The sequence below is a fragment of the Myotis daubentonii genome, chromosome 3 (genome assembly GCF_963259705.1).
Source record: "Myotis daubentonii chromosome 3, mMyoDau2.1, whole genome shotgun sequence".
In the NCBI taxonomy this organism is placed as follows: domain Eukaryota; kingdom Metazoa; phylum Chordata; class Mammalia; order Chiroptera; family Vespertilionidae; genus Myotis; species Myotis daubentonii.
In genome coordinates, this window is record NC_081842.1 from 224,499 (window position 1) to 238,251 (window position 13,753).

General features: G+C 54.4%; 2 protein-coding genes across 2 annotated transcripts in view; one reads left to right on the top strand and one right to left on the bottom strand.

Annotated features, from left to right (window-relative positions):
• Positions 1–13,753, bottom strand: part of LOC132229156 (keratin-associated protein 27-1) — a 350,231-nt gene that overhangs the window by 33,302 nt on the left and 303,176 nt on the right. The window lies entirely within an intron of this gene.
• MAP3K7CL (MAP3K7 C-terminal like) overlaps positions 1–13,753 on the top strand; it is a 32,500-nt gene that overhangs the window by 15,435 nt on the left and 3,312 nt on the right. Inside the window, exon 4 of the mRNA XM_059685903.1 lies at positions 6,393–6,508. Within this exon, the coding sequence (XP_059541886.1) occupies positions 6,393–6,508 (116 nt within the window). The remainder of the gene's footprint in view (positions 1–6,392; positions 6,509–13,753) is intronic.

The window sequence follows — 13,753 nt, forward strand, 5'->3', positions numbered from 1 at the left end:
CTCCAAGTCTCCCGTCGAATCTGAGCCGAAGGGACAGGTGTCTCGGTGCACACTGACCTGGCCCCTCCTTGGACAGTGTCTGGTCAGTGCAGAGCTGAGGTCAGCTCCACGAATAAACAGTGCGTCGCTCGAGCTGGGCACTAGCATATCTCGTGTCCGAGTGGTCCCTCCGGACACTTCCTTTAGGTCTTGCATCAACAGATCCCTTTGGCTGGAAAGGAAACCAGGAAACAGAAAGGAAGTCAGTCTTCCAGGGTTCTCCGCCATCAGCGGGAACGGCTGCTTCTCCCTCTCAAACGTGCTGAAAAGTCTCCTCCAGTGTCTCTGGCTGCTGTGACCACAGAGGAAACATGTAGGTCTTTGGAGCTTTAGAATGGTACCTTTTTCCTTCTTTTCTTTTCAGAAACCCAGGGGCCATTAGGGTGTGCCTTGTAGGAGAAGTTTGAGACACCCTGGAGTTGTCACCCTTGGCATTGCTTATGCCAACGGGAATGACTCACATACTCGTTCCAGGGTTAGATCAGGCATAGAGTCGCCGCACATCTACTAGTGCTGACGTTGGCCATCATGCAGATACTATGAAACGTCAGTTCCTAAAATGTTTAAAAATAATTAAAATTCTAGATAACAGCATTTTCAAATATTGCAATGAGTGCTGAGTATTTTTTCCATTTAGTTTTAACAAATTATGCTGGTTAATTTGGGGTCATTAAAGTGCAACATGGCCTTAGCCAGTGTTGTTCAGTGGACAGAGCGCCAGCCTGCGGACTGAAGGGCCCCGGGTTTGATTCCGGTCAATGGCTTGGTCCCCAGTAGGGGACGTGCAAGAGGCAGCTGATCAGTGATTCTCTCTCATCACTGATGTTGCAATCTCTCCCTCTCCCTTCCTCTCTGAAATCAATAAAAATATATTTTAAAAAAATAAAGTGCAACATAAATTTAAACCACTCTGCCCCCCTGCCCCCAATGAAAGGTAACACGAGAATTAAGGAATAAATACAAAGTCTGCTCGGCAACCATAGAACATTTAGCTTCCTAAATATACCTCGTGTGTGGGAAGCTGGGAGGAAAATTAACTTCTTACATTGTCAGGGTGGACGGGCCAGCAGCACTTGAAGGAGCCAAGGGGAAAACGGAAACGCTGAAGCTGGCTCTGCCCTGTGGAGAGGTTTGGCCGGGGCCGGTCCCCCGGGGCCCTGTCCAGGGACCGGGGCCATTTCAGGAGGAGCTTGCCCACACCGTGGCCGGCGGACAGCGAGATGGGGTGGCGTGGCTGGGCTGGCACTCCTGGACCAGGAGCCTGCGGTTTCTCAGTTACTTCATCTCGTTAAATCGGTCCGGTGAGTGGGTGGGGACCAGAGTGAGGCTCACCGCACCGCGTGTAATTAAAGCCCTTGGGAGCTCGTCCCAGCAGCTGGGGAGGCGGAGGTGGGAGGGCAGGAGGAAGTGCCCTCCTGGGCTCTGACCTCATGCAAACCCCAGGCTGTGCCTTGGAAAAGTGTCTCCGCGTTGGCTGGAGACGCCGTTGGGAGAATGTCTTAATTTAACCTTCGTAGAACCGGACGTGTTGTGAGTAGAGCAGACACCCTGCGGGGCCCTGGGTGGGCCTGCAGAGTGTCCGTGATCCGCGTGCGCACTGTCCGTGAGGCTGCCCCCACCTCTTCCTCTTCCGATCAAGGGTCTTCCAATAACCCCACGGCTGCCGGACAGGTGCAAGCACCCTCTGGTCAGCAGGACCCGCTGTGCTCAGGCGCGTTCACATCACCGGACACTCACTCCGCCTGGGAGACTCACCAAAGGATTTCTAAACACCTGTCTTATCCCAGTAGGAATTCTGCTGAATTAGAGTAGTAAGATATTTAGGTTTCACACCTGAAATGAAAAGTAGAACCATAGGGCCATGACATGTGATGCTCTGTATGACACGGGACACTCATTGCTCTGTATGACACAGGACACGACCTCCAGGCGGAGTGAGTGTCCGGTGATGTGAACGCCCAAGCACAGCGGGTCCTGCTGACCAGAGGGTGCTTGCACCTGTCCGGCAGCCGTGGGTTAGTGGCTCCCGATGTTAAAGGGGCAAGAAGTTCTCAGTTCCCAGGGTCCTCCTCTTGGAGTGCAGCATCGCACTCTTCAGCCGGAGTGTGGGCGGGAGTGGCATCCTCGTGGAGAAGGTAGGAACTGTTCCTCCTCCCGCGGCAACGAGAAAGTCTCACCCACGGAGTTTATTTATTGCTCGTTCGCTCCCGGCCCGGAATAACCACAAAGCTCTCTCGGATGAGAATGGTTAAAATTAAGCAATGAGAACTGAAGCAAAAATAAAAGTGTTAATTCTTATTCCAAGAAGTTAACCGACTATTTCATCCGGTTACCACAGGCTTTCCTTTAAGATACTCTTAAGTTTTTAGTGCGAACACGTGTCAGTATCTGACACGCATGGGGGCCAGTTAACTCCCCCCTGCCCGTGTTTTCTACGTCCCATGATGGGAGCTGACTGGTAGCTCCGCGTCTAAAGCGGAAACTTGATTCTGGTGCTTGGATTTCCGGAATCTATTTCCTCAGGCAGATCTGTCCATGAATTGTCATACAGTGTCTCCTATTCTGAGGGGTTGTAAGAAGGTAAGAGAGAGGATCTGAGATGCTACACACAAACACAAGCACACAAACATCCAGACATGTCACATACACACACACACACGCAGACACATTATATTGCAAAGCAATGAGTGTCCCGTGTCATACAGAGCATCACATTTCATTGCCCTATGGTTCTACTTTTCATTTCAGGTGTGAAACCTAAATATCTTGCTACTCTTATTCAGCAGAATTCCTACTGGGATAAGACACGTGTTTAGAAATCCTTTGGTGAGTCTCCCAGGCGGAGTGAGTGTCCGGTGATGTGAACGCCCGAGCACAGCGGGTCTTGCTGGGGGTGCTTGCACCTGTCCGGCAGCCATGGGGCTAGTGGCTCCTGATGTTAAAGTTCCCGGGGAGCAAGGTCGGGTGCACGGAGGTGAGCCTCGGACGGCCTCCCGGCAGCAGCGTTTGGGAGATGGGCTGGGCAGCAGGACGATTTAATGATAACTCTTGTTTGCATTAAATTTTATTGGTTTCAGAGAGGAAGGGAGGGAGAGAGAGAGAGAAACATCCATGATGAGAGAGAATCATGGATCAGCTGCTTCCTGCACGCCCCCCACTGGGGATGGAGCCCGCAACCCGGGCCTGTGCCCTGACCAGGAATCCAACCGTGACCTCCTGGTTCCTAGGTCGACGCTCAACCGCTGAGCCACGCCGGCCGGGCTGCATTAACTGTTTTATTCTGGTAAAAAACACGTATGTAAATGCGACCATCTCAGCCACGTCTGCGTGTGCACTCGGTGGCGGTAAGCACATTCACACGGTCATGGAACCATCTGCAGACCTTTCTCTTCTGCAGACGGACACGCTCCCCGTTACACAGCAGCTCCTCCCCGCTCAGCCCCTCGCAACCACACGACCATTTTACCGTGTCGTGGTGGGTTGTGCAAGATGACGCCCGTCCTCTCTTTAAAAGACTGCTCTTGCTCTCCAGGGCGTTCACGCGGATTGGGAGGCCTTGGTGTGGTGCGGCGTTTACGGGGCAGGTTGGGGTGCAGAAGGAGCTCGTAGGACCTGGCACGTTTCCTCCCCGGAACGCTGAGCATGTTTGGTTGGTGCTTTTAAAACTGGTGTTGCTTCTTACCCGTGGGAAATCTTTAAAGCATTATTATGGACTGGAGGCCCGATGCACGGAATTTGTGCAAGGGGCTCGGCCTCCACCGCCACGGCGGCTGCGGGCCTCTGCCTTGGCCCCCACCTGCCACGAAGGACATTGGGTCTAATTAGCATATTGTGCTTTTATCATTATAGATTATAGCATGGCCATGCTGCTAAGCGCACACGAGGACATTGAATATCCTGAAACGTCCCCTCTCCTCAAATACCCTTAGCAGTAGGGTCCCACTACCTGTACATAATTATGTCTTTGAATTTTCCACAATTAAGAAGCGCTAATAAAAAAAGAACCTGTGAACCCTGGCTGGTTTGGCTCAGTGGATAGCGCATCAGCCTGTGGACTGAAGGGTCCTGGGTTTGATTCTGGTCAAGGGCACATGCCCAGGTTGTAGGCTCGATCCCCAGTGGGGGGAGTGCAGGAGGCAGCCGACCCATGATTCTCTTCATTGATGTTTCTATCTATCCCTCTCCCTTCCTCTCTGAAATCAATAAAAAATAATGTATATATGTATATATATACATACACACATATATGTGTATGTATCCCATATAATAAAAGCCTAGGTGGTGCCGTGCGATCTTGTTACAAGATGGTCACCACAAGATGGCCAGCAGGGGAGGGCAGTTAGGGGCAACCAGGCCTGTAGGGGAGGGAAGTTAGGGGTGACCAGACTGGCAGGGGAGGGCAGTTGGGGGCGATTGGGCTGGCAGGAGAGCAGTTAGGCATCAATCAGGCTGGCAGGGGAGCAGTTAGGGGTGATCAGGCAGGCAGGTGAGTGGTTAAGAGACAGCAGTCCCAGATTGTGAGAGGGATGTCCGACTGCCGGTTTAGGCCCGATCCCACAGACATCCCCCAAGGGGTCCCAGATTGGAGAGGGTGTAGGCCGGTCTGAGGGACACCCACTCCCCATGCATGAATTTCGTGCACCAGGCCTCTAGTATATATAAAAGAACCCGTGAAAAAAATTCCAGTTAATAAAAAGCTAGGGGGGAGGGGCTTTCTCTTCTTTTTCTTTTTCTTTTTCTTTTTTTTTTCTTCTTAAGAAAATTATGTCTAATTTTCAGCTTTCCTTTTAAATTTTGGCAACAAAGGGCAGTTCCCCTTTTTTTGGGTTGCTCTTGTCTGTAGCCTCTGGCGCACATGAGTCGCTGCAGAGCCCTGGGATCTGTTGCCATCACGTAGGTAACTGCTGACTTTGAGGGTCAGGCTCCTACACATGGCAAGTTACTGACTGAACCGGTGTAGTTGGCGAGTTTCACGAGGTCAGGACACTGATGCACGGCGTCCCAACACGCCTCCCAACACGCTATCCCTATAGGCCTGGGGCCTGACTCACAGCTCAGCTGCCCAGAGTCCATTGCTTTCATCTCCTCACTGTTATCCCTGGTAACGTGCCAGTGGAACAGGTGAGAACTGATGAGGTGGTGAGTCCAGGGGCAGAGGTGGAGGGCCAGGAGTTCTGAATTCCTCTGGCGACAGCTTTATCTGGCAGGGTGAGTTGTACTGTAGGACTGCCCGGCCCGACTTTTCAGTTTATTTCTATATAGAAAAGGGTTTCCCAACAGGCTGAGCTCATGCTGCGAGTGTGCTCATGGACGATAAGGAAAGATGCCACATAATGTAATTTTTATTAGATTTTCCATTAATTAGGACACAACACATGTTCCACGGGAAGGTACATTTCCTCCAAATCTATTTCAAACATTTATTTCTTTTAAAAGATCTCTACTCGAGGCCTCATGATCAATGAGGAGGGTCATCTCATTCATCCACCAGACAAGAAACTCTATAGAATTTCTGTTGTACCTAGTGGGGCCCCTAACCATGACACCCCAAAAAGTCTGCGTTCTTGCAGAATGTAGTGAGAGGTGCAGCAGTAAGAAGTTCACTCGTTCTCAAGTTACCAACACAGAAAAGGTGAGAACACGACCAGCTGGACGCACAGCTCACACGTACAGGCCGCGGCGAAGAAAGGGTTATTAGGCGGAAAAGCTAATAATGAGCTCCTGTTTCTCAGATATCACATAACACTTTTCTATAAATAATTGAAAAGGGTGATTTAAAAAGCTCCTTAAAAGACTATTAACGAGTGTCTAAAAAGGACGATTTGAATAACTGGTTGCTAACTAGAAATTCGATTATAAACTCAGGAAAGCGAGGCTTTTCAACGTGTCAGGGGGTGAGGTCGCCATGCCGGCCTGCGCCTCGTGGATGGAGGAGAGCAAGGAGCTCGCCCTCCCTGGCCGCCCGGTCCTCCCTCCTTTCCTCGGGCCGGGCTTCCGCGTGGCCCCAGTCCTTGCAGACACTCCCGGCCCAGACCCTCGCAGCGGCAGTCCGGGTGCACTTCTCGGAGCCAGCCTTCCTGGCCGGCTGCTCCCACCTGGGCTGCGGGACGGGAGAGCCAGTCCCACGGACACAGGCCCTGCGCTGACCGTGGGTGAATGACGTGTGGGGTCCCAGCTCAGGCCGGGGCTGCTGACTGGCTCCGGAAGGTGAGTGTGTCCGTCCATTAGAACCAGCAGGATTCTGCTGACAATGCTGTTCTCACGCCCACGCCCCAAGACCATCCGGAGGGCAGGCGCTGGCTGTTTCTTCTGAAGCGAGAACGTGGACTGATTTCTTGTTATTGCTCCCCAAGCCTCTGCCGCCCCGACATGACTCCCTGGAGTCCATGCAGGTCTTCAAGCAGCACTGCCAGATCGCCGAGGAGTACCACGAGGTCCGCAAGGAGATCGCGCTGCTGGAGGAGCGCAAGTAGGTGCCGTCCTGGCTGCTTCGCGGGGGCCCTGCTGAGTGGAGGGGCGGGGCCAGGCTGAGCTGGAGGGGCGGGGCCAGGCGGAGCTGGGCGGAGTCAGGCTGAGTTGGGTAGGGCCTGCTGAATTGGGGGCGGGGCCGGGCTGAGCTGGAGGGGCGGGGCCAGGCTGAGTTGGGCAGGGCCAGGCGGAGCTGGGCGGAGTCAGGCTGAGTTGGGTAGGGCCTGCTGAATTGGGGGCGGGGCCGGGCTGAGCTGGAGGGGCGGGGCCAGGCTGAGTTGGGCGGGGCCAGGCAGAGCTGGGCGGGGCCAGGCAGAGCTGGGCGGGGCCAGGCAGAGCTGGGCGGAGTCAGGCTGAGTTGGGCAGGGCCTGCTGAATTGGGGGCGGGACCAGGCTGAGCTGGGCGGGGCCAGGCTGAGTGGAGGGGCGGGGCCAGGCTGGGCTGGGTGGGGCCAGGCTGGGCTGGGCGGGGTGGGGCGGGGCCAGGCTTAGCGGGCTCAGCTGGGGGCTGACGTCCTGGGGTTCTGAGGTTGCTGGGCACCTTCCTGTCCGTCCTGTTTGTCCCAGAAATGATCCAAGTGGCACCGCTGGAGGGTCAGTGCTTTGCGAGCAGTGAGGGACAACAGGGCGCTCTCTTCCCTCAAACTTAAGTTTTTAATAAGCACTTTTAGCTCAGGAAGTTAAAAATGCCAAAACACACCAGAGCAGTACTCTGTTCCCTGTGCACGTGCCCAGAGGCCCACCCACTCCGCTGCGTGTGGCGGGTGCTGAATGCTTACCTGGCGGGGCTCCCACAGCAGGTAGACAAGCCGCTGGGGGAGGCTTAGGGCTGGGGTGACGTATTCGTGTTGGTTGAGTGACACATGCGTGTTGAGTGAGTCCAAATATTGTCCTTCGTTCTCTGCTTCCCCCTTCCTCTTCCTGGAGAGACATTTATATACTTATTACTTAATGTTTAGATCAAAGCCAGGAATTCATGAAGCTGTCAGGACTCTGGAGACCCACGAGGCGGTTGTGCAGGGCGCGGGGGGAGTGTGGGCTGGGTGGGGACTCCGTGCTCACCCTGAGGCCCTGAGCAGGCCGCGGGCCTCGCCTTCCTCGTTGCTTTCTGTGTTTCACACACATCCTACCTGGACTCTGGTTATGGGGTTCAAGGCGTTTGCGAGATCAGAAACACCGCTCTCTCCTCACACGTCTGGTCTGAGGGTTTTCATAAACCGGTGTGTGCAGACTGAACCTTACACACAGGCCGCGTCCTGAGAAAAGCTTCAGAAAGGGACTGAGGAAGCTGATTAATAGCGTGACCAGTGGTGAGTCACAGGAGGACTTCGCAAAGTCTGTTCCTGTGTGTGTGTGTGTGTGTGTGTGTGTGTATGACTGTGTGTGTGTGTGTGTATAAGAGTGTGTGAGTGAGTGTGAGACTGTGTGTGGATTGTGGTGTCCTGACAGCGAAAAACAGGTAGCTGTGTGTTTATCTGTAAACTCAGTTGAGGTGCTGGGGGACTTTGTTATCTAAACCCACGAGAGTGGATCCTCATTTGGGGTGCAATGGAAGACTCACCCACTAAGTTATAGGATCTGTATGTCTATGTCAGTGATGGCGAACCTATGACACGCGTGTCAGAGGTGACACGCGAACTCATTTTTTTGGTTGATTTTTCTTTGTTAAATGGCATTTAAATATATAAAATAAATATCAAAAATATAAGTCTTTGTTTTACTATGGTTGCAAATATCAAAAAATTTCTATATGTGACACGGCACCAAAGTTAAGTTAGGGCTTTTCTGTTTTATTTTTTGTTGTTTTTTTAAAAAAATATATTTTATTGATTTTTTACAGAGAGGAAGGGAGAGGGATAGAGAGTTAGAAACATCGATCAGCTGCCTCCTGCACACCCCCTACTAGGTATGTGCCTGCAAGCAAGGTACATGCCCTTGGCCAGAATCAAACCTGGGACCCTTCAGTCCGCAGGCCGACGCTCTATCCACTGAGCCAAGCTGGTTAGAGCAAATTAGTGTTTTTCAAAATGCTGACATGCCGAGCTCAAAAGGTTTGCCATCACTGGTCTGTGTATCCGTATGTTGTATTTAAAAAGTACGCCAGGATAGCAGCGTGCGTGTGGCTCATCTGGAGTTTGTGAGAACCCATTCCTGCTCTCCTGCTTAGATTAGTAACCGCTGTGGCCGCCAGCGCAGCAGGAAACACCAAGAGGCAGAGTTGCCTCTGGGAGAGGGTGGCCTGTGGGTCAGGGGAGCGAGTCCACACAACCTGCCAAGCCACAGACGTGCCGGCCAGACCCCCAGCTCAGCCACTCGCGGCCTTTCGAAGTCACAGGCTGCTGTGTGGCAAAGGCCAGACTCTTTCTTCCCCTTTCCTTTCTCATAAAGTCTCTCAAATCCCTTTTTCATTCCTGCTCCTGCCGTTTGGGGCTGTAATATGGACGGTTGGCCTGGGAAGCCCCGTGCTCGGCCCGATTCAGACCTCCAGGTGGCCTCGTGCTTCTGCAGGTCCCCTCACCCCTCGCCTTCGAGGACACTGCCCCCTCCCCACTTCTGCCTCTGCCCCCCTGGCACCTCCCTCCTCTCTGCCTCCCGAGGGCCCCCTCGGAGGACGGCTTAGCTAGCCCCTGCCCCTGCCCGCCTTCCAGGGACCAGCTCTGTTCCCCAGAGAGGAAAGCCCACAGGAATGAGACTTCTGGCACTTGTGTGTGTGTCTGTGAGAGTGTGTGTGTGTGAGTGTGTGTGTGTGTGTGAGCGTGTGTGTGTGTGTGTGTGTGAGCATGTGTGTTAATATATATTTTTATTGATTTCAGAGAGGAAGGGAGAGGGAGAGAGAGACAGAAACATCAGTGAGAGAGATCAGCTGCCTCCTGCACACCCCTACTGGGGATTGAGTCTGCAACCGGGCCTGTGCCCTGACCGGGAATCGAACCGTGACCTGGTTCATAGGTTGATGCTCAACCACTGAGCCTCGCCGGTCCGGCTACTTCTGGCGGTTTTGTAGCCGGTTGCCATCGATAGTTACCCAGCTCAGGTCTGCTCCCTACAGACTCCAATCCCAGCCACCCAGTGGCAGCTGCGCTCAGGGTCAGACATGGCATGTGCGTGCGTGCGTGCGTGCGTGTGTGTGTGCGTGTGTGCATGCGTGTGTGCGTGTGTGCGTGTGTGTGCGTGTGTGTGTGTGAGAGAGATTTACAGTGGTTACTTACAGTGCTTACAGGAGACTGTAACAGCCTCTGTGTCCACACTTTATTGGAATTCCTTTGGTCTGTATTTAAAATAGAGTCAGTATCCGCAGTGAAGGCGAAGATGAAGAGTTGGGACGGACGCACGGCCACAGCTCACGTGATGATAAGGAAGGGGCCCTGCGAGGGTTCCGGGGTCATCGTGTCACTAACGCTTTCCTGAGGCAGGAACTCATTCGGCAGCAGCTGTTTTCCTAGACGACCTTTGTTTCCATGCGAGGAAAGGTGGCCCATGGGCTCCACCGCAGGGAGGGCTGTTTTCTGATGTTTGGAGGAGGGTTTCTTCCCGTCGCGTCCTGCAGTGGCTGCCCGGGCCCTGGTGATGGTGAGGGTCAGCGCTCAGGCCGGCCCTGGTGACGGTGAGGGTCAGCGCACAGGCCGGGCCCTGGTGATGGTGAGGGTCATGGCCCAGGCCGGCCCTGGTGACGGTGAGGGTCAGCGCTCAGGCCGGGCCCTGGTGATGGTGAGGGTCACGGCCCAGGCCGGCCCTGGTGACGGTGAGGGTCACGGCTCAGGCCGGGCCCTGGTGATGGTGAGGGTCACGGCCCAGGCCGGCCCTGGTGATGGTGAGGGTCACGGCCCAGGCCGGCCCTGGTGACGGTGAGGGTCACGGCTCAGGCCGGCCCTGGTGATGGTGAGGGTCAGCGCTCAGGCCGGGCCCTGGTGATGGTGAGGGTCACGGCTCAGGCCGGCCCTGGTGATGGTGAGGGTCAGCGCTCAGGCCGGGCCCTGGTGACGGTGAGGGTCAGCGCTCAGGCCGGGCCTGGTGACGGTGAGGGTCAGTGCTCAGGCCGGGCCCTGGTGATGGTGAGGGTCAGCGCTCAGGCCGGGCCTGGTGATGGTGAGGGTCAGCGCTCAGGCCAGCCCTGGTGACGGTGAGGGTCATGGCCCAGGCCGGCCCTGGTGACGGTGAGGGTCACGGCTCAGGCCGGCCCTGGTGACGGCGAGGGACACGGCTCAGGCCGGCCCTGGTGACGGCGAGGGACACGGCTCAGGCCGGCCCTGGTGACGGCGAGGGACACGGCTCAGGCCGGCCCTGGTGACGGCGAGGGACACGGCTCAGGCCGGCCCTGGTGATGGCGAGGGACACGGCTCAGGCCGGCCCTGGTGATGGCGAGGGACACGGCTCAGGCCGGCCCTGGTGATGGCGAGGGACACGGCTCAGGCCGGCCCTGGTGACGGTGGGGGTCACGGCTCAGGCCGGGCCTGGGACCTCCCGTGGGAGTCGCTGCGGCTACGGCTGCGCTTCCTCCCTTCGCCAGCGGGTGGCGCCGGGGCCGTTTGGGAGTCGGCAGAGCCCCGGGAAGAGCTGGTTGTAACTGTTGTTTCAAGTCCTGGTGCTGAACAGGTAAACTCTTTAGAATTATAAACTCAGCACCGAGTGACTTTAATTCAAATAATTACTTCTGGCCTATTCACCAACAACGGGAGAAAAGCCTGCTTTTATTGTTATCGGCATTTTTTCCCTTTGCTGTTGGGGAAAAAGGGCAATTTTATTGAAAGCTTTTTAAAAAAATTACTCAGCCTTCTTACATCTTTACACAGTTCCTGAATCCGCTTTTATTTCTAGGCTTTTTGCATGTGAATGTTTTTATATAATTACACATATAGTAACACGAAATGAGCGCATGCTTTTTCAGTAAATAGTGTGAGTTTTTACACGCAGTTTTGTGTCTGTAACGGGAGCACATGGGAGTGAGATATAGACGTTCTTTTACTTGGAACTGGTCCCTGAGCTGTTTGACAGGAAGTGTTTAATGCCCACCATGAAACAGCAATCGGCTCTGCCTCTAGATTTGCAATTGAAGGTCGCTTTGCTCCAGAGAGAGCGTTTTATCTCATTCAAAGGAGAACCACTTGGCCAGGACACACGGTGCTTAAAGGGCAGACTTGGAATGTGGGCGAATCGCTGCGTCGTTGTGACGTCGGGTGGGCCGGTTCTACGGTTAAAGTGTCTCCAGGTGCACAGCACCCTCCCATGGTAGGGCTTTGTCCTCCCGGAACAGAGGAGGGAAGAGGATGGGAGGGGAGGAGAAGGACTCCTGGACCCTTGGGCAACTCCCCGCCTCCCGCCGGCGCCTGGCTGCGCTCACTGCCCTCGGCCCGTGGGCTCCTGGCCGGGACACCCCGATGCCGTCAGACCCTCCGTGCCCCTGAGAACGGCTTCCTTATGGGGCACGATGTTTGCCAGGTTCACCCACGCACCCTGCATCGTCCTTCATCCCTGCTCATTCTGAATAATATTCCGTGTGCGGACGGACCAGACTTTATTAATCCGTTTCATCTGCGACGGACATTTGACGGGTGTGCACTGTGGGCTGCTGGGGGTGCTGCTGCCACAGACACTCATCCACGTGCTAGGCCGTGTGTGGACCCGTGCTTCCAGCTGACCTGTGCTGTGCGCCCCGGGGTGGGCTGGCCGCGGCCCCTGACGGCTCCGCGCGTCGCTGTGAGCAGCTGCCTCGGTCTGAAGTGGCCGCACCATGTTATCGTGTGGAAACTGTTACAGGTTCCCTCCGTCCGTCCGTCCGTCCGTCACGGTGCTCTGCCCCCGCCGGTCCCTGAAGGGGCGATAGGAACGATCCACAGGGACCACAGGGGCCCTCCAGCCTCAGGAGCTGGTTTGTTCCTCAGCCACCTCCTTAGGCGCTGGCCGGGCGGGTTAACCAGGACTTGCTCGTGAACGAGCGTGAATAGTCTGCAGTAATGGCTGGACAGGCGGTGACTGACGTTTTGACAGGATCATTGACTAGATGCATAATTGCTTAGCAAACGCACGACACTAATTAGAAACCTGTCCGTAAAGTCTTCCTGATTCTAGTGACGAAGACATTATTGCCAACATTCTCTGCTCACGAAGATTACACTAGAGCAGCGGTTTTCAACCTGTGGGTGGCGACCCCTTTGGCGGTCGAACGACCCTTTCACAGGGGTCGCCTAAGCCCATCCTGCAGATCAGATATTTACATGACGATCATAACAGTAGCAACATGACAGTTATGAAGTAGCCATGAAAATAATTTTATGGTTGGGTCACAGCATGAGGAACTGTATTTAAAGGGCCAGAAGGTTGAGAACCACGGGACTAGACAGTCGGGACCATTCCTTTCAGTGGTGAGACCTGTGAGTTATTTTCTCTGCCGCTCAGAAGGACTCGCAGATGTTCCAGGGATTGCAAACGAGTCGGACGTGGAGGCAGGGCAGCAGCCACAGTGAAACCAGGACGTCCCAACCCTGTGATTCAGAAACAAAACTCGACCTTAACCTGAGTCATTCGTGGGGCCGTTGACCGGGAAGGGAAACATGGAACAGGAACGATGAGCTAATGGAGGGCGTGAGGTGACCTAACGTAACCTGACTATGTGCAGGGCTTAGAAGCAGGTCTCTCGCTTGTGTGCGTTTTACTAATCGATTTCTGAAAAGTGTCCTTTTAATTACAGTTTACATGCACATGACTCTGCATCAGTGTCAGGCACACGGCGTATTGGTTACACCAGTGGTTCCCGGCGTGGGGCACCCGCCCCACAGGGGGCAATGTGATGTTTAAGGGGGCGATGGGAGAACGCGTTATGAACACTGAATGTTCTGCATTTCCCATGGTTCTAGGGGCCTCACATACAGCATATAAATAGATATTGTGACATCTTTATGCCTTTCAGTTCTCTATTATATGGTTTGAAACTTTATTTGCTATTTTTTCTTCTCACTTCATATTATTATTATTATTAACAGTTTCTTAGTGATTTCTTCCTCGGTCCTCCCCTGTCCTTTCGTCCTTTTATTTTTCTCTTTCGTGGCTGCCATGTTCTTCGGAAGCTGGTCTAGACCAAGTTCATGGCCTTTTAGGCTCCCTCCATGTGAACAGGGGGTCACTTTCTGAACAATGAGAATTCTGCGTCACAGGGCCATCAGGATGTTAGAGATGCTGAGGGGGCGTGGCCAGAAGAAGGTTGGGGTCCGAGGGGCTGGACGATCACGTTCCTTACAGAGGGACCCCGATA